The sequence below is a fragment of the Microtus oregoni genome, unplaced genomic scaffold (genome assembly GCF_018167655.1).
Source record: "Microtus oregoni isolate MIOR12 unplaced genomic scaffold, Mior012 000058F_ref0000040, whole genome shotgun sequence".
In the NCBI taxonomy this organism is placed as follows: Eukaryota; Metazoa; Chordata; class Mammalia; order Rodentia; family Cricetidae; genus Microtus; species Microtus oregoni.
This window is the reverse complement of record NW_024543834.1, coordinates 1,991,273-2,009,373: the sequence shown is the minus strand read 5'-3', so window position 1 is coordinate 2,009,373 and position 18,101 is coordinate 1,991,273. Positions and strand designations below refer to the sequence as shown.

The following is an 18,101-nucleotide window of genomic DNA, read 5'->3' as shown; positions in this document are numbered from 1 at the left end:
CACTCTCTCACACACACACGCATACATACACGTATACATACATGCATACATAGATGCGCGAGAAAGAAAATTCAACCCAAGAACTTAAAAATGACAATGGGGACATAAAAGTGAATTAAAAGGCACATCAGGATCTTTGGTAGGAAGATCTTGGTGGTCCCAACATCAACACTCCATTTTTTTAAAACATCGCAGTGTCTTAGTCATTGGTTCTCAAGTTCTTGGGTTGAGCAGGTCTCACCGTTGGAAGGCCTGCTACTCTGAGCTGGGCTTTGGTTCACTAAGAAAGCTTTGACCTTGCCTGTGGGATGGCTGTGTGGAACTGGTGTGGGATCCAGGAGTGCTCCAGCTCAGGTTAGGTCATCTGCAAGGAGCTGGTGGAGACTAGGAAAAGACAGACACCAGGAAAGGACATCCTGATGTCACACATCAGGACAAGATCCAAGAGGTAAACGAGAATCAGAGGGACCTTCAGGCAGGGGTTGGCCAGCCTATCTGGCCGTCTGGAGAATATCTGATTTGCTTTTGCTTAAATGGATGGGTCTGCTCAGTTAGAGTAGAGTCACATCTGTTCCACTAGACCCCAGCTCATGGGCAGACAAACATGGCCACGAAGCTGGCTAGCCTTGTGCATGACGCCAACAGTTCTTCAGCCAAGTGCTATCTGATGGTGTGAAGACAAACCTAGAACCCTGCACCCCGCCTGGATGGGGAGCGAAGAAGTGCACAAGAATGGTTTGCTTGGTGATCCTGCACTAAGCAGCAACTCCCTGGGTGCCATTTAATGTCAAACAGTAGAGACTGGTCCCCAGGTCTTGGCACCAAGTGTCCAATCCTCTGACTCCCTTAAAAGGCGAGGCGCCACCCTCCATCCCCAGGCTCCCGCTTTCAGCTTTGGTACCAGGGCCACCTGGGTGTGGCCTGAGCACCTACTGTCAGTGCTGCCACACTCACCTTGGATGTGATGTGGAAGGACCTGTGCCCGCCCACCGCGATCTGCTTCTTCATGACGCTGAAGCGGTTGAACCGGCAGAGCAGCAGGCCTGCGCTGTGCACGCGAAGGTTGAAGTCTACATCATCACACGTAAACCTGCACGGAGTCAAAGGAGGAGTGGGTCTGACTGGGCACATTTCCCGGGCCCCCAGATACTCATTAGGGGGCTACAAATGGATCTACCACTAGGTGGAGACATGCCCTCGTCTCCTCCGTTTAGAGTTAATTGGGGGAGAGGGGTGTTCTGATCTGCTGAGGAGACCACCCCAAGGAAGGTGGGTTCATGTTGAGAAAATGTTCTTCTCCCTCCCAGTATTCCAGGCCCCTAATTCAGTCCCTATGAGCTACTGTGAGATTCAGCTGGGTCTGCCTGCTTTTTTGAGTCATGTTTCAGAAAGGCAAAACTATTCCTCTTGCTTCTGTTCTTCTCTTTTGGATGCTGGCCAGGCCAGGGCCTAAGTAAGTATGGTGTGTGTGTGTGTGTGTGTGTGTGTGTGCGCGCGCCACACACACACACACACACACACACACACACACACACACTTTTAAACTACCTAACACACCCTTTGGCTCTTTGTTGCCTGCAGTGTGGCTGCCTGCCTCCAGGTGGCAGCCTTCATACCAGCTCTTCTCCATCCTCTGAGTTTTACAGCTAGCCTGCCATGGGTCTTCCTTTGAAACTCTAACTGGCCTCAGCATCCATCTGAGTCTGGTCACTGTCCCTGAGCCTCCAGTTGCATCTGCTCTTAAACACTTTGTATGAATGAGACTAAGAACCGCAAGGAGGGAGCACTGATTTCCCTAGTATTATATAATGGTGCTCCAGGATTCTTCAGGATTCCCAGGGATGGTGCTTTACCACCTTTCGATTCTTCCCAGCAAGAAAAATGAACTTGTCCCTGCACCCCCTACACTGCCATGAGGCTGAACTGGACCTCACTCCTGCCTCAAAGTCTCATTCTGGTGGGGAATGAGAGGCAAAGTGGAAGGCAAGAAATAGTAGCACTGGACCCAGAAAGGCTGTGTGTGCCCGGAACACCAGCTACACAGGGACTTGGATGTGAGTGCAGACACCATAGAGGGATACCACACAGATGCAATTCTGCTGTACGTTGATTTGTTTGTTGTTTTTTGAGACAGGGTCTCATGAAACCCAGGCTCACTTTGAATTTACTATGTACCAAGGATGACCTCAAATTTCTGGTCCTCCTGCCTTCACCTCCCAAGGGCTAGGGACGTATATAATTTATGTGCTGCTGGGGACCAAATCCAGGCCTTCAAATGTGCTAGGCAAGCTACGTTCCCAGGGCCTCCACTAAACTGTTAAAAAAAAGAAACAGCCACAGCCCAGAGTGTAAAAAATATTGGGTATTCTTTTATAGCTAAGGCAAATAGGTTCAGAGAGAAATCATTGCCTGTTCTGCAGGGCAAGTAAATGGGGGACTCTGGGCTCCAGCAGGAAGCCAACCTGGCTTCCAACCTCACACCCCCAAGTGGCCACAGACTTCTGTGGTTGGAAAGCAACTCATTCAAATCACTCTACAGTTTTCTTTGATGGTGTGGTGGTTTGCATAAGAATGCCCCCCATAGGCTCAAGGATTTGAATGCTTGGTCACTAGGGAGTAGCACAACCTGAGAGGGATTAGGAGGTGTGGCCTTGTTGGAGTGGGTGTGGCCTTGTTGGAGGAAGTGTGTCACTGGAGCTTAAGCTTTAGGGTTTCAAATGTTCAAGCCAGGCCCAGTCTCTCTCTCTCTCTCTCTCTCTCTCTCTCTCTCTCTCTCTCTCTCTCCTGCCTGAGGATCTAGATATAGAACTCCCAACAACCCCTCCAGCGCCAGGTCAGCCCGCATGCTGCCATGGACTGCCATGTTGATAATGGACCACACCTCTGAAACTGTAAGCCAGGCCCAATGAAACGTTTACCTTTAAGAGAGTGGCTGTGGCCATGGTGTCTCTTCACAGCACCAGAGCAGTGACTAAGACAGAGGGTAACATGACTAAAATGTGACTTATTTGTCGAGGAAGCCTAAAGGGAGGGAACACCCAGCACAAGGTAGCTCACTAGGGAAGGCATCCGTGAAGGGGTGGAGTTGAATGATTCCATCAGAATTCGGGACAATTATATGGCACACTAGGACCCCCAGTGCTGTGGGCAGAGCCGCTGCTTCTGCAGCTGTGGGGAGTAATACTGACTGTCAATCTGACAGGCTTTAGAATCAACACGGGTGTGTCTCTGGGGGAATTTCTAGAGTGGGTTCATTGGGATGGGAGGATCCACCCTGTATGTGGGCAGCACCATTCGTGGGCTGGGGTACCATACTACGCACAAAGGAGAAAGGGAGCTGAGCATCTTCATTCATCTCTCTGAGTGGCCTGACAATGGAGATGTGACTGGCTGCCTCACACCCCTGCCACCATGCCTTCCCCTCCCGCTGGACTTAACTGTCAAATTCCCCGTCAAATAAGCCTTTCATCCCTCAAGTTGCTTCTGTTGCATTGTTTTTGGCCACAGCGCAGGTAGAACAGAGGAGAATGTGCATCCTGTACAGGGCTCAGGGCTATGGGTACTGAGGCCAGCTCCCACCCAGGACCCAGTGCTCACCGGTTCTGGTTGTACTGCACATTCTGGGTCAAATCCACATTGAGGATGATGAAGTCGTGCACGTGACATCGGGAGAAAGGCTCTTGCACCTCTCGGCCCCTTGTCTTGCTGGTCCACTTCCTCATGCCGATTAGTGCATAGTGTGTGATGTTGGGGGAGGCCTCAATGTGCTGCATGACATACTTCAGAGAGACATTCCTCTCAGACCAGGAAAACTCCCTGTTTGGAGGAGAGATGCCAAGTCAGCTACTGCATGGCTTCCTAACTGCGTGGGGTGTGCTGGACAGGTCTGATATGGAACCTAGAGCTATCCAATCACAAGGCAGCGGGCATCCTGAAACATACTTCATATTTATTCTGACTTTGAGGTGCAGAATATAATTATGTCCCACGTATGGAGCCTACATACAGACAATGGTGTGGTCCATCTCTACAATGAACGCTAACCTGGAGATTGACACCCTTCAAAATGAGAAACCTAGAACCCCCAAAGTTTTAGCTGCATGCCTAAAGACATGAGCAAAAATTAATGCCAAGAGGGAAGGGTTCTGGGAGGATCAGGGCTAGAGCCAACACAAGGAGCATCTTGGGAGATGAACAATGTCCATTTATTGATGGCAGTGGGAGGGGGTCAGCTAATGGGTATGTTTGATGTGTGAAAAAAATTGTATACATGTTATACTTTGATTTTGTATGTATGTATGTATCACACTAAGTATATATGTCTTTTTCATTTTTAAAGATTTTATGTACATGTGCATGTATGTATGTGTCTGTATGTGTTTGCATGCATATACGTGTGCATGCGTGGAAGCATATGAGCCCTTAGAGGAGGAGTTAAAGACATTTGCTAAATGGGTCTTGTTATGTGTGTTCTAGGATCTGAATTCCATCCTCACGATTCTGCAGCCAAGTATTCCTCACCGCTGAGCCACCTTCCCAGTCTTTGCATTCTGTATCATATATCTCATTAATGATTTTTTTTAAATCAAAAGAATCAGGACTTGGACAATGGGTCCACTTCTGCTACATCCACAACCCTGGCTTTCTGTCATGAGAGGCACACTATGGTCCTCCAGGCTGAGAGGGGACTGCCCATCACTGTCCGGCATGGTTCACCCAGACCACCTCACCTGCTCCGTTCTCCTGCACAGTCCACATCGGCCACGTTCCACATCACACAGGAATCATCAGAAATGACAATGAATGGCCAGATGTCCTGGGGCTTGACCCCCAGCTCCTCCTGCCGGTTCCTCTCCAGCTCTAGGTTGTGGTAGCACAGCTCTTTGATCAGGAAGTGGGCAGCCCCTGTGGTGGCCAAGTGACCTGACTCAGTGTTCAATCTTGCATCCTCACGGCCAAGACAGAGAGCCCACACCAGACACACCGGAACCAATACTACATATCCCCCCTCCAATGACCACTGACCACCAGCAAGGAAAGACCCCTCTATAGTTTATACATACATGTATTCTTTTTTTAACAGCTGAGAAAATAAGTTAAATAAATAATCAAACAATTGTTTAAGGGTTATTTATAAGAAAATCCTAACACGGGCTAGAAGATATCTCAGTTGGTAAAGAACTTGTCTTGCAAGCACAAAGACCTGTATTTGAGCCCCAGGATCCACGGATTTTATAAAGCTGGGTATAGTGGTCTGTGTGTATAATTCCAGCACTGGGAAGACAGAGACCAACAGATATCTGGGGCACACACACCCAACCAACTTTGTCAAACCATTGTGTCCTAGGCAACAAGAGACCTAGTTTCAAAAACCAAGGTGGACTCCTTTGGGGAAATGACCCCAAGGTTGTCCTCTGACCTCCACACATGCATGTTCACTAGCAAGTGCACACACACAATCAAACACATCAGAGCAGCTTTTTCCATTCCTCAAGCAAAGAATGTAATGTCAACCGTTCAGTGCTTTCCTTTTGTAAAGCATTCTCCTGAGTCTTCATTCACAAAAAGCATACCTGGTCATATATGTCAAAGTCACCTACCAACTCCAGCACTGTTGAAGATGCTTGGGAGTACAAGCATGATGTGATTGGGCCAGTATTTCTTATAAATGGCCATTTCGTACTCCTTGACCACCAGCACATGCAGATGGTTAGCCCCATCCATCGCATGGTACAGATTAAAGAGTCCATGCTCATGGCGGCCCGTCGTCGGAGTGAAGGTTGGGCTCTTGATGTGTTCGTGGTTCTGCAAAGTAGTGGGACAGTGAGGGAGGGCATACGTAAATGAAGGCATAAGGAATCTTTGCCCCATCTTACATCTTCCGTGGAAAGATACCGTCGTTTCTGACCTTAGAGAGAGCACTGTGATTAGCCATAGCCAGTAAGATGTGGGGGAAATGATGCTGTCCCCCTTCAGAGCATGGCCTTGCAGAGTGTACCCTTTCAGAATGTGCCCACAATTAAGTCTGGGCTAGCCTGATGGTGCTCAGGGCTTTACAAGGCAGAGAAGTAGAGCTCTGTGAGGCCACTCTAGACATATGCCCTCTGGCTGGCTACTATAAGCCAATGACAGCTAACCCAGACACAAGAGTGAGCTTGATCAAATTCAGAGCAGCATCCATCAAAGTGCCACTTATCATCAGGCCTTGGAATGAGAAGCCTGGGTGTTATGCAATAACCTAATCGGCATCCACCAACTAACCAAATCCATCACCGTCTCATACTGGAATCTGGGAAATAATGCTCTTGTACACTGTAAATATTTGTCACATAACAATTTGATAAAATACAGATTGGCCAGTAGCCAGGCAGGAAGTATAGGCAGGGCAACCAGACAAAGAGAATTCAGGGAAGAGGAAAGGCAGATGTAGAGGAAGCAAGATGCGAATGCCTCACTGAGAAAAGGTACCAAGCCATGTGGCTAAACATAGACAAGAATTACGGGTTAAAGTTGAAAGAGCTAGTTAATAATAAGCCTGAGCTAATAGGCCAAACAGTTTATAATTAATATAAGCTTGTGTGTGTTTCTTTGAAACTGAATGGCTGTGGACTGGCTGGGACTGAAACTTCCACCTACACAAATCCATCACTCTCACATACTGGAATCTGGTCTTGGCAGATGTTATTCCTGTATGTCCAGTCACTCCCTTCACTCTGGTCATGGACATCCTACATAGCCTAGATATCAGTATTTGTAAGTGGTAATGCCTCACGCCCATAACTCTTCCTTTGGTTCTTTGCTTGATGAGAACCTGTGACTGAGCTGGGGCTTGTGTTGCCTATGAATTCCTCAAAGCACCCACTACATACACAACCAATGTTTGTGGGCTATCATTGGGAGGCTGGGAAAGTGAACTGAGTATGAACAACCTCTCCTGGTACACCTACAAAAGGGCCACGACACCACCAGATTCCAGGGTCCCCAGGCATCTAAGTAACTGAGACCTCTCTGGTGCTGTACAGAGATCTGCTTCATTGTCAACAGACTGCTAGGTAAGCAAGGCCGAGTCCAGCTTGACTGACAGCTGGTGCTCCCAAGGAGGAGGAGCAATGTCATCCACTCCTGTCTGCTGATGAGGGCTGGTAAATCACATCCAGTCAACCCTGAGGCTGTCAGGTAGACATGGAAGTAAGGAACCCTATATGGGTCATCTATAAGGGGAGAGACAGTGAGGACAAGAGGAGAAATGGTGAGATACTGGGGATCAGTCTCCCCCAAATGGCATGTAGACAGAAGACAAGACAGAAAACACACTGACTACGAGTTAGTCTTTGTGGACATTGGGGACAGGACCTAAAGGAGTCTTGGGATCTTTCTCCTATTTCTCCTACCTCAGCCTAGCCAAACATTCCATGACAGAGCATTAACAAGTGGGGGGGGGGAGTGAACATTTCACGGGTGTGTGGTGTGTTCCAGGTGCTGCAGTTACCTCGTGTTGATTATTCTAAGTGACGCTTACAGCAAAAGTTGTGGCTGTTGCTGTCATGAGATCTCATATAGCCCAGGCTGGACTTGAATGCCTACACAGCCTTGAAATCCCTGATCTTCCTACCTCTACTTCCCCCCAGTGTCAGGATCAGAGAACAAGTCACCACACTCAGTTCGTGCGGTGCTGGGGAATCCAGGGCTTTGTGTGTGTTAGGCAAGAACTCTAACAACTGGGCCCCATCTCCAGCCCATCAGAATGCTTTTTAAAATGAACTGTTACTGCCCACCCTTGCAAGTAAGGAAAGTGGGGCTCAGCACTGTTAAGGGACAACTGGCATAATTAACAAGCGCTACAACAAGACCCCAGTGTAAGTGACTTCCAAGCCCACACCTTCACCAGCGTCCTTCAGGTTCAGTCACCATTGTGTTTGTATAACCTGCTCCAAACACCCTTGACTAGCCGGGCTCCTATGTGTCTACACCCCCAACTCAGGGATCCACAGGCAGTACCTTGTCTGTGACGAGGGGCAAACGCATGCTCTCCAGTTGACCTCCAGGTTGGCTGAACACAAAGTGGTGCTCCTTGGACTTGGGGATGATGAAGTGGAGTTGGATCTCCTCTCCTAGCATGGAGTAAGAGAAGGCAAAGGCGTGCAGGGTGGACTCATAGAGCTGGGGTGTGAGGGAAAGGACAGAGCTTATCATCAGAGTCCGATGGCCGACTTACGTCCCCAAAGAACCCGGGCCCCGCCTGGCCATGATGACACCCAGCTCACACCCACCCCTGCCCGACAGTGTAAGAGTATCACAGCAGAGATCCTAAGGTGCTCAGATCTGGCTGTTGGGTGAGCACAACCAAGGCCACCCTCACGGGGCTAGAGCTAGCTTCATCCTGAATCCCAATCGTGCTTACCCAGTCCTGTAGCTTCTATTACTAAGCCTTTCTGCCCTGAGATTTGACCTAGAGGCCATCCTGGGTCAGAAAACAAGGCATTCATGAAGATCTCATGGTGTGTGTGTGGGGGGGGGGGGGTATACGCACGCATGCGCACACACGCGAGACCATAGGACAGCCTTGGGTGTCTTTCTTCCAGCACTGTCTACACTTATTTTTGAGACAAGCTCTTTCATTGGCCTGGAATTTGCAAAGTTAGCAAGCTGCTGATTGGTCAGTGCACCCCAGATCCTTCTTTTAAACTACTGTGTATTAAACCTAGGTCTCACACCTATTAGACAAATAGTTACCACTAAACTACATCCCTAAGCCATCTTCAGCTTTTTGAGTTAGTGTCTAAGTTGTCCTGGTAGGCCTTGAACTTGGGATTCTCCTGCCTTGGTCACTTCCGTCACTAGGATAAGCCTGTGCTATGAAGCCCAGTTTTTAGTTTTCATTCTAAGAGGGCATTTTCTGTTGCAGGTGTCATGAGAGCTGGCATACAGCAGAACAATAATAGCCACACAACCTTGAATGTCGTAATACACTCAGCCTTGTGTTAGGTGCCATTCTGTCCCCTTTGTGTTCTCACTAACAATCCTGGGGAGGATGGCATTGCTAGGAGGCATGGATACTATGGACACAGAGGTCTGTATGGATCCAGAGGTCACAGGTTCACTCCCGTCCCCTAGGCTAACCTCACTGTCCTCCTACCCCACGTGACTGTCTGTGTGTCCTCCTACACGCATGTTTGTGTGTCCTCCTTTCCGGGAGTGACCCCTAGTCCTAGCTCTGTTCCTGGTTAGGTGGCCTCTCGGATCCTGCTGAGCTCTGCCTTTCCTGCCCTCATCTGAGCTACACAGGAGCTGCAGAGGGAGGTAGCAGCTGCCACACCAGCACACGCTTCCTTCTGTTCCTGCTAGGGCTCTGCCCGAGCCATAGAGCCTTCTGGAAAGCAAGGGGATTAGACCTGCGGGGCTAGGCAGTAAAGGTAGTCATGAGAAGATGAATTTAAAATAATAATAAAAGAGGACTCTAGCGAGGTAAAAGGAGAGGAGGAGCAGAGTTTCTTTTGGGGCCAGAATCAGATGCCAGCAGCCGGCTGGTGCTCCTGCATCCCTCACCAGACAGGATCCAGGTCCCCTTGCCCCAAGCATGCTCTTATTTGACTATCCCCAGATCTGTGCACCTCATGAACACAGGCCTGGAGCATCCCCATCACCTAAACCCAGAAGTTTCTGCTTCCTGCCTCATGTGCTCTGGGCTTCCACTAATGAAGAGAAGGAGAAACACTGTTTCTCCTGTATAGAGTAACAGTCCACTGTTGGAAGCTAAGGTTCTGAGTAGTGCTTACAACTCATGAGTCCTTTCCAGTCCATCCCATTTCAAAAGTCAAGAAAACAGTTTTGCCACAGGCATGTGACAGTCTAGTTGTCAATGAGCATACAAACATGGAGAAATTGGTTTTATATTTTGTCATTTTGTGAATTTTCTACATTTAGAGAAATGTAGACATTTGTTTTCTAGAAAACTATAGTATATTTAGGTAGGAAGATTCCCAATATATTAAGTTGGAAACATGCTAGATAACAAGTTTAGAGGATCGTTTTGGAATACATGGTTACAATTTTGAATGCCTTCAACAGTTTAGCATGTAATAGATGCTACAGCAGTCAATGTAAAGAAAATATAAACCCTTCCTGTCATAATAAACTATATCCTGGTGGTGAAAAAATATAAAATAAAAGCCAGTGATATGTCAGGACTTATTTTAAAAAAACAAAAAGGAAATAGTTTACTTTTTGTTTTGTTTTGAATTCTTGAAACAAAACCCCCATGTTCAGGGTAGAGAAATTGGCCTTAATTTATGGGGCAGGAGTAGTGTTTACTATTTTGACCTAGTTAAAATACTTTCCAATGTCATCTATAGAAAAGTGCTACAAACGGCAGCTGCTATGCCTGGGACGGACAAGCCAAAGGCCAGTCTATATTAAAGTCGCTGGATGCCATTTCCCTTCATAAACAAGACAAAGGCCAATCAAGTCCTTGTCTTGGGCATTTCCAGCAGGACCACAGCCTTCAGTTCCCTGTCATGAGCAGATGTGCCTGGTTCCCGTCCACTCCAGCCCTCCAAGTCCTCCTGCCTCCCTGCTTGGGTCTGAATTAAGATGAAACTCTTAAATCTAAACTACTAGAGTCTACGTGTCTATTAATAGCTACGTAGCTGGGGGAGCCCATCCACACTGGAACCTTTCCTATCAAGTTCTCTGAAGAAGCCCACCTGCTTCTGGGTGCCCAGGGCCTTCTGTGACCCTCTCTCCACCCACCCTGCTGCTGCCTCTTCCGGACACCCACATCTTCCATTCTGTGTTCTGGCCACAGTCAACCGAGATCAGTTCTCATCCCCAGACTCTGCACTCCCCCTTTGGGACATGCTATTCCTTTCGCTGGTTTTGGTTCCTCAGCAAATTCCTACTGACCCTTCAAAAGTCCCTTCTCTACCTGAATTGCAAAGGTCGATTATCCCGGATCTGAAATGCTTGACTCCAAGGATTCTACAGATTTAGGATTCTTTTTTCAGACCTTGTGACATTTCTAAGGACTTTTCTAGCTGGGCATTCACAGTCTCAAATCCCAAAGGCTCTGAAAACTGTGTTGAGCGTCGTGTTAGTGATGACTTCGGATGTCCCAATGAGGGATGCTCAACCGATGCTCATTTGTAAGCTGACGATGACAAGGCTCCTGTGGGAATCCACCAAGAGCCTAGATAGGATGCTTTTCCAGCAGGGGAACCCTGAATGAACTACAGGTGTAGTTTGTAACACAGTGCCCTGATGATCAGCCAGCCTGAGACAGCCAGAGCCATGGCCAGGGAGTTTAATCCATCTCTTCATTCATAACAGGAAGAGCTGGTACATAAGAGAGACATGAGTAAGAGGCTGGCATGCAGTGGGTGCCCAATAATTCAGACTCCTTCCGTATCTATCTGATTTCTGTGCCACAACCATATCATTCTCCTTCCTGCCTCAAGCTGTTCTGAAATCTTGCTCACTTCCCTTCCATATCATGAACCCTAAGGATGGAAACAAGGTTTATTTGCATCTGCATTCTCAGGTCCTTCTAGTAAGCGCTCAGCGAGTGTCCCTCGCATTGAAGTAACTTTTGAATTCTCTAGAGCCTGAAGATAGGAATGACACCCTTAGTCTTAGCCACTAATATCTGGATGACCACAGGGACTGTTCTGTAGAGTCAACAATATGTCATAACCTATGAGGGCCGCCTGGCAGACATGCAACCCATGAAACAAGGGCTTTTGGAACTCTCTTCTCCTACCCTAGAACATTATCGAGGGGCCACAGGGAAACAGACACATGGGCTGTGATGTGGCACCAGCAGGAGCTGCTGGGAGCAGCCAGAGAGCCAGCCAGTGCCTGAAGCCTACCTGGTAGTGGGGGTGGAAGCCCATGTACTGGTGGCACTGCTCACAGTGGTGATATGTGTTGTATGCTGCATACTTGGATAGTCTCATACGTGCTGTCTGACGCCGCACATACAGGTCCTCCGGCTTCCGGGAAGTCCCTCTGTCTGCAAAGATATTCCATGAGTTAAGCGGCCTCAGCCCAGAGCAGACACCCCACCCAAATGTACCAGCCCTGAAGATTGTTTCTCGTGTCCCTAGGCCCTGGTCATAGGAGGTCAGCATCTCAATGGGGATTCTAATAGGGGAGAACACGGACTGCATGGCATCATACCTGTGGACCTAAAAACGCTTCATAAACACTTTGAGGGAAGGTTTCCATGACTAGGAAATAAATTAACAGCATGTATGGTACCCAGTTTCTTCAAGGAACCTGGTAGGAGTAAGACTGTAACACTGGTCCTTCATTAGGGCTATCTATGGAAAGGGACCCCCCCCCCCCCATCAATGACAGGGAATCAGGCCAGCAAGTACCTTTTATCTCTTTGGAGACAAGGTCTCACTACGTAAGCCAGGCTAACCCCCAACTCTAGATCCTCCTGCCCCAGTCTACAACGTGCTGGGATTACAGATGCACACTACCACACTCGGGTTATAGGTAAACTGTTTGCCCTAACATGACATTTATCAAATTTTCTCAGGCTACACTAATAGTCCCACAGGTCACTGCCAGCAGGGTTGATTGAGGCTGTCCTCACAGACCACAGAAGTCAGCGTCCCTGGGGAGAAAAAAAGAGGCTGAGGACAAAGGAACATATGCACCCATTTGGGGACAAATTCATAAATAGAAATCCTTCCATTAACCAAGCCTTCAACAGAACCTGCCCATAAGTCTATGGGCTTTGTGGTAGTTCTTTCCTTCTACTGGCAAGGGGCAGTCTCAGTGCTAAACCAGGTTCTGGCAAATCACTCACTTACTACCAAAGAGCAACCCTAACAGGATGCATCCCAACCCAGCTGACATTTATTAATACATAAGATGCAACTGAGCCTATGTACTTTGAGCAAGAGTGAAGTAAGACATCTTACTTCACTGGCAAAGTCTGCCCTCCCTCATGTACGTGTGTGTGTGTGTGTGTGTGTGTGTGTGTGTGTGTGTGTGTGAGAGAGAGAGAGAGAGAGAGAGAGAGCGCGCTATGTATCCACATACCCACAAGGGTACATTTGGAAACTAGAGGTCGACCAGATGTCTTCCTCAAGAGCTTTTTTTTTTTTTTTTCCATTTTATATTTTGAGATAAGTTCTTGGCTGAATCTGGAGCTCATCGATTGGCTATACTGGCTGGTCAGCAAGCCCCTGAGATCCACCTGTCTCTACGGATTCCCCCACCTACAGATGTGTATTCCTATGCTCATCTTTTTACATGGATGCTGAGGATGTAAGCTCAGGTCTTCATGTGTGGACAGCAAGCATGTTATGGAATGAGCTGTCGCCCCAGTCCCTGACCTTCACTCTTGATGCTCTGGTGATGTGAACAAATCAGACTGGCATCTTCATACTTCGGGTCATGAATGATGTAATCAAAAGGCATCTTCTTGAAGAGCTCTAGGTCTGGCCAGGGGTCAGTGAGCTGGAGGTAATGCCAATCCGATTCCTCTGGGAGGCCTATGGGATTGGTAGAAAAATGGATGCATGAGAAACAGATGTGAGGATGTGCTCTTTAACTGTGCCCAAGGATGGTGCATGGAGCTGAATCACCGTTCATCTATGGCTTCCTGGGGATCCCTACTGTATCTAGAAAGCCGCTGACATAGTCATACTTCAGGATGGCTCAAACAGAACGAGGTCATGCACTGAGATTTGTCCCCACCCAAGTGAACAGCCTTCGCTCTGTGTCCTGTAGACACAGGTCTGCTCTCTGCCCTTGCATACTGGCTTCCAACCCTCCAGAGTCCTAAGCCCTGAGCTCACGCTGCCTTCCAGCAACACCTACTTCATGCACAGCTCCAGCTCCTTGTCCTTGTGGTGCCTGTGTAGGTTTCTTCCTTATTCTATCATCTAAGTCACCCCAGCCATAGTAACTCAGCTGCTGTCGCTTCACACTAAAGAGTACTGCAGAGGTCAGTGACACTCACAGCATAAATCACATCTTATACTTGCCAGCAGCCTCTGACACTAAGCTAGGTATAGCCTTCTGTTGCTCATCAAGTTTCACTGCCTGAACAGCCAGTCAAAAATTCTAGTGCACCCAACTCCAATTGCATGATATATTGATATCATGTATGATGGTCAATATGTGTAATATAGAGAAAGTTATAGATGCTTATTTAAGTCTATATCCTATATCCAGGCAGTGGACATGTATCCAAGGAGGAAGGAGAGCAGAGCTTACTAGAGCTTTAATAGGAATTCCATATCTTGTGATACAGAAGTTATTCCTGCTTTGCAAGAAAAAAATAAAAAAACCTGAACCCATAGAATAGTTAGAATTTGGCCTTTCAGATTTGACAAAGTGCATTCAAATCCTGTCTTTATCACTGATCTATCCAAGAAAGCAAGATGACAGAGATTCAAGCTCCTGCTGTGAGGAAACCACAGAAACCACAAGGCCACGGAACAGCAGAGGGCTGGATGGGAGTCTTGGGTTCAAAGCTTCTCTTGATCAAGTTCAACCTCGGAAAGTGCTCGCAGGAGTTGCTCTGATGCCAGAGTAGGTAGCTGGTGACCTCTGCATGGCAGTCAATTCCCCTTACACAAGGGCACAGATTCACTCACCAGGCCAAGACCATGAACTGCTGGGCAGGATGTGAGGAGGAAACAGAGTAGGCTTTACAGTTAGCACAGGGCATACGCAGAGAGACACATGCCTTACTCCAAACAAATCTATCCAGTAAACAGCAAACCCAGATACCTCCTTCTCCCAGTTGAATATAATTCTTCTCCACCCCCCAGATGCTGTCCTAGGTATTTAGTTGCCTGAGTTGTGGGGGACCTTCCCTGATGAAGAACTCCACATTCTCCAGGCCACAGGCCAATGCTGCTCAGTTCCTGCTTTGGTGCTGTCCAGCTGGGCTTCCCACATGAGAGGCTGATATCCCAGCTCACAGGGCTGTACTGAAGATCAAATGGGAATGGTATCTATCACAGTACTTGACGCACAGAAAGTACTCAATAGGCATGAATTGCTTTCGCGTTAGCAACTCTATCCCTATGAAGATCTTGGCTGTATCATTGAGGAAAACAGACAACAAGAAAGAAAAGGCCCTTGGGACAAGTCAAACTGTGAACCTGAGAGCCCATCCTGAAAGGGAGAGATAGAGTCACCAGGCCACTGACAAAGGTTGGTGAGTACTTGCCCAAGCCCAGGGCTCACAAAACACAACTCACTGGTATTGATCTCTTCTTCATCGTAAACATCCACTTCTGTCAGTCGAATCAGCATCCTGGATAAGATACTAAGGAACTGCAGGTAGGCGCCCGTCTTCCCTATCTGTGAAGACACTGGAATCAGAGCCCAGGGGCAGGAAGGGTGTGTGTGCTCACACAAACATATACATGAACATACACACACACAAACATACCCATACTCACACAAGCAAGCACAAGCATACAATACATGAATGAATACATACACACACGTGCATGTATATACATGAACATACATGCACAAACATACATACACTCACATGTATGAGCACATACATACACAAATATACACACATATATGAGCATACACACACAAATTTAAAATAGAATTACTGAAAAAGGACCAATGATCCATGGACACATTGCAATGTGTTTATTTTATTAATAATCCAGTACCCTGTTTCTCATCTATTAAATGAGTAAAAGCGCTACGGCTGTAAGATCCAGCTCTGTGTGAGTGCGGACATGTGGGGGCTCTTAGAAAACATTTATGTGTGTTAATGTATGCATATGTGTGTGTGTGTGTGTGTGTGTGTGTGTGTGCGTGTGTATGTAAAGGCACAGAGGTCAACCTTGGGCGCCATTCTTCATCCCCCACCCACCTTGTTTTTTGATGTAGAGTCTCTTCATTGACCTAGAACTTGCTAATTGAGCGATGCTGGCCCAGGCACCCTCCTGTCTCCATCTCCCCAGTACTGTGATTACAAGTAGGAAACCCCATGCTTGGATTTTTATGTGGGTGCTGGGGCACCGAACTCAGGTCCTTATGCTTGTATGACGATGCCAAGAGATCCACCACTCCAACTGCATTTTTATGATTCTTTTAAATTAGAAAAAGTAATGTATAGTCATTTTCGACAATGAGGGAAAAAATACAGATTGAGAAGAAAGTAGACTGCCACTGATCCTGCCTCCCCGCTAAAGACAGTGTGTTAGGAGCTAGCCTTTCCAAGATCCCTCAAGACATACTCACACATACAATGGTTTCTTTGCTAATTAATATGACATTATGTGGGGGGTCATGTTGATTACAAGTTAGGTTTCTTAAAGAAATCTCATTGGCGAAACAAAGAGACCTCTTAAAATGTTTGTGGCTGAATTCTAGGATACGTTTATCCCCATATGTGTGTAGTCAGCTAAACAGTTAGCCAGGGGACTTTCATTCTGGGTCATTTTCCATCATTATAAACAATACTACCACGAGTGATCTTACATGCATTTTGTGCATTTACATTTCTCAGGATGGATCCCTGGAGATGAGCTTGCTTGTGGGAAGACAGAACATGATACATGATCATGAGACATACAGAGCCGTCACTGTGCTCTCCTGGGAGCAAGGCAATTCTCTAAGCACCTACACCTCTACACAGGCAAGATCAAATCAGGAGACATTTGAACAAAATGTGGTTCCAGGCACTTGGACCCCGGGTCTCCTCTCAGTCTTTAACCAGTTGTAAAGAACATGCCACCCTCCTCCTCCCATGCCCACCACAGGCGACACCCAGACCCTTGGGGTTCTGTGTGTGAGTGTGTCTGTGTATGTGTGAGTGTGCAAGCGTGCATGAAGACAAGAGGTCAATATTGAGGTCTTCCTCAATTGCCCCCCTGATGTGGGATTTCCCTCTATATGCTGTGATTACCATTAATGAATAAAGAAACTGCTTTGGACCTATAGCAGGGCAGAACTTAGGTAGGCGGGGATGACAGAACTGAATGCTAGGAGAAAGAAGGACAGAGTCAGAAACACCATGCAGCCGTGCCAGAGACAGACGCTGGAACTTTAACCAGTAAGTCACAGTCACGTGGCGATACACAGATTAATAGAAATGGGTCAAATTAAAATGTAAGAGTTAACCAATAAGAAGCTAGATCTAATGGGCCAAGCAGTGATTTAACTAATACAGTTTCTGTGTGATCATTTAGGGTCTAAGCTAGCCAGGCAGCTGGGAACCAACAAGCGGCCCCTCCTCCAACTCCCCCCCATCTTATTTTTTTTAACACAGTCTCTTACTGAACCGGGAGCTCACTAATGCAGCTCTCCTAGCTGGCCAGTGAGCTCCAGGGAGCCTCCTGTTTGTGTCTCCCTTGCACTGGGATAAGTGTGTAGGCCACACCCAGCTTTTCAGTGGGTGCTGAAGGCATGAACATTGTGTTTACACAGTGAACACCTCACCAACTGACTCATCTCCCAGTTCTGATCCTTGTGGATTTGTCAAGAAAAGTGGTCTAGGCTGGATACATGGTGAGCTGAGAATGAGCGGAATCCAGGAAACAAAGCCCCCTGAGCCCCATTAACTGTCCACCAAAACTCTCCAATGCAAACTGTCACTTCGTTTCCCATTGAAGAAATATTCAAAGACTGTCCACAAGGGTGAAGGTAGGACTCTGCCTGAAATTACAAGACATTCCTATCCAGACGCCATCCCTATACTCCGCACACATAGAAAAGAAAACTAGGAACCTAGCAAGGGATGGAAGACGAAACCACCCTTCACATCCACCTGCCTACTCCGGGTCATCAGAAAGAGTCTTCACTGTGATGGCTAATTTTAGCTGTCAACTTGACACTACACTGGGAAGAGTCTTTTGCTGTTGTTGTTGAAGACAAAGTCTCACTAGGTGGTAGCCCTGATTGTCCTGGAACTCACTATGTAGACCAGGCTGACCTTGAACTCACGAATCAGATCGAGCTACTGCCTCTGCTTCCCAGTGCTGGGATTAAAAGTGTGCGCCATCACACTTGGTTGGGAAGAGAGTCTTAATGAAGGTTGTCTAGATCAGGTTGGCCTGTGTCTGCACCTGTGAGGGATTATCCTATGTATTTCTTTTTTTAAA

At 47.4% G+C, this 18,101-nt stretch overlaps 1 protein-coding gene across 3 annotated transcripts in view; it reads right to left on the bottom strand.

The window, feature by feature from the left end:
• Positions 1-18,101, bottom strand: part of LOC121438914 (protein GREB1) — a 68,216-nt gene that overhangs the window by 5,397 nt on the left and 44,718 nt on the right. For all 3 annotated transcript variants that reach the window (XM_041639415.1, XM_041639416.1, XM_041639417.1), the window contains exons 22-29: positions 15,228-15,330; positions 13,347-13,505; positions 11,865-12,007; positions 7,999-8,160; positions 5,601-5,805; positions 4,731-4,905; positions 3,598-3,816; positions 955-1,090 (exon numbers count right to left, since the gene is read on the bottom strand). In XM_041639415.1, coding sequence (XP_041495349.1) covers positions 955-1,090; positions 3,598-3,816; positions 4,731-4,905; positions 5,601-5,805; positions 7,999-8,160; positions 11,865-12,007; positions 13,347-13,505; positions 15,228-15,330 — 1,302 coding nt within the window. The remainder of the gene's footprint in view (positions 1-954; positions 1,091-3,597; positions 3,817-4,730; positions 4,906-5,600; positions 5,806-7,998; positions 8,161-11,864; positions 12,008-13,346; positions 13,506-15,227; positions 15,331-18,101) is intronic.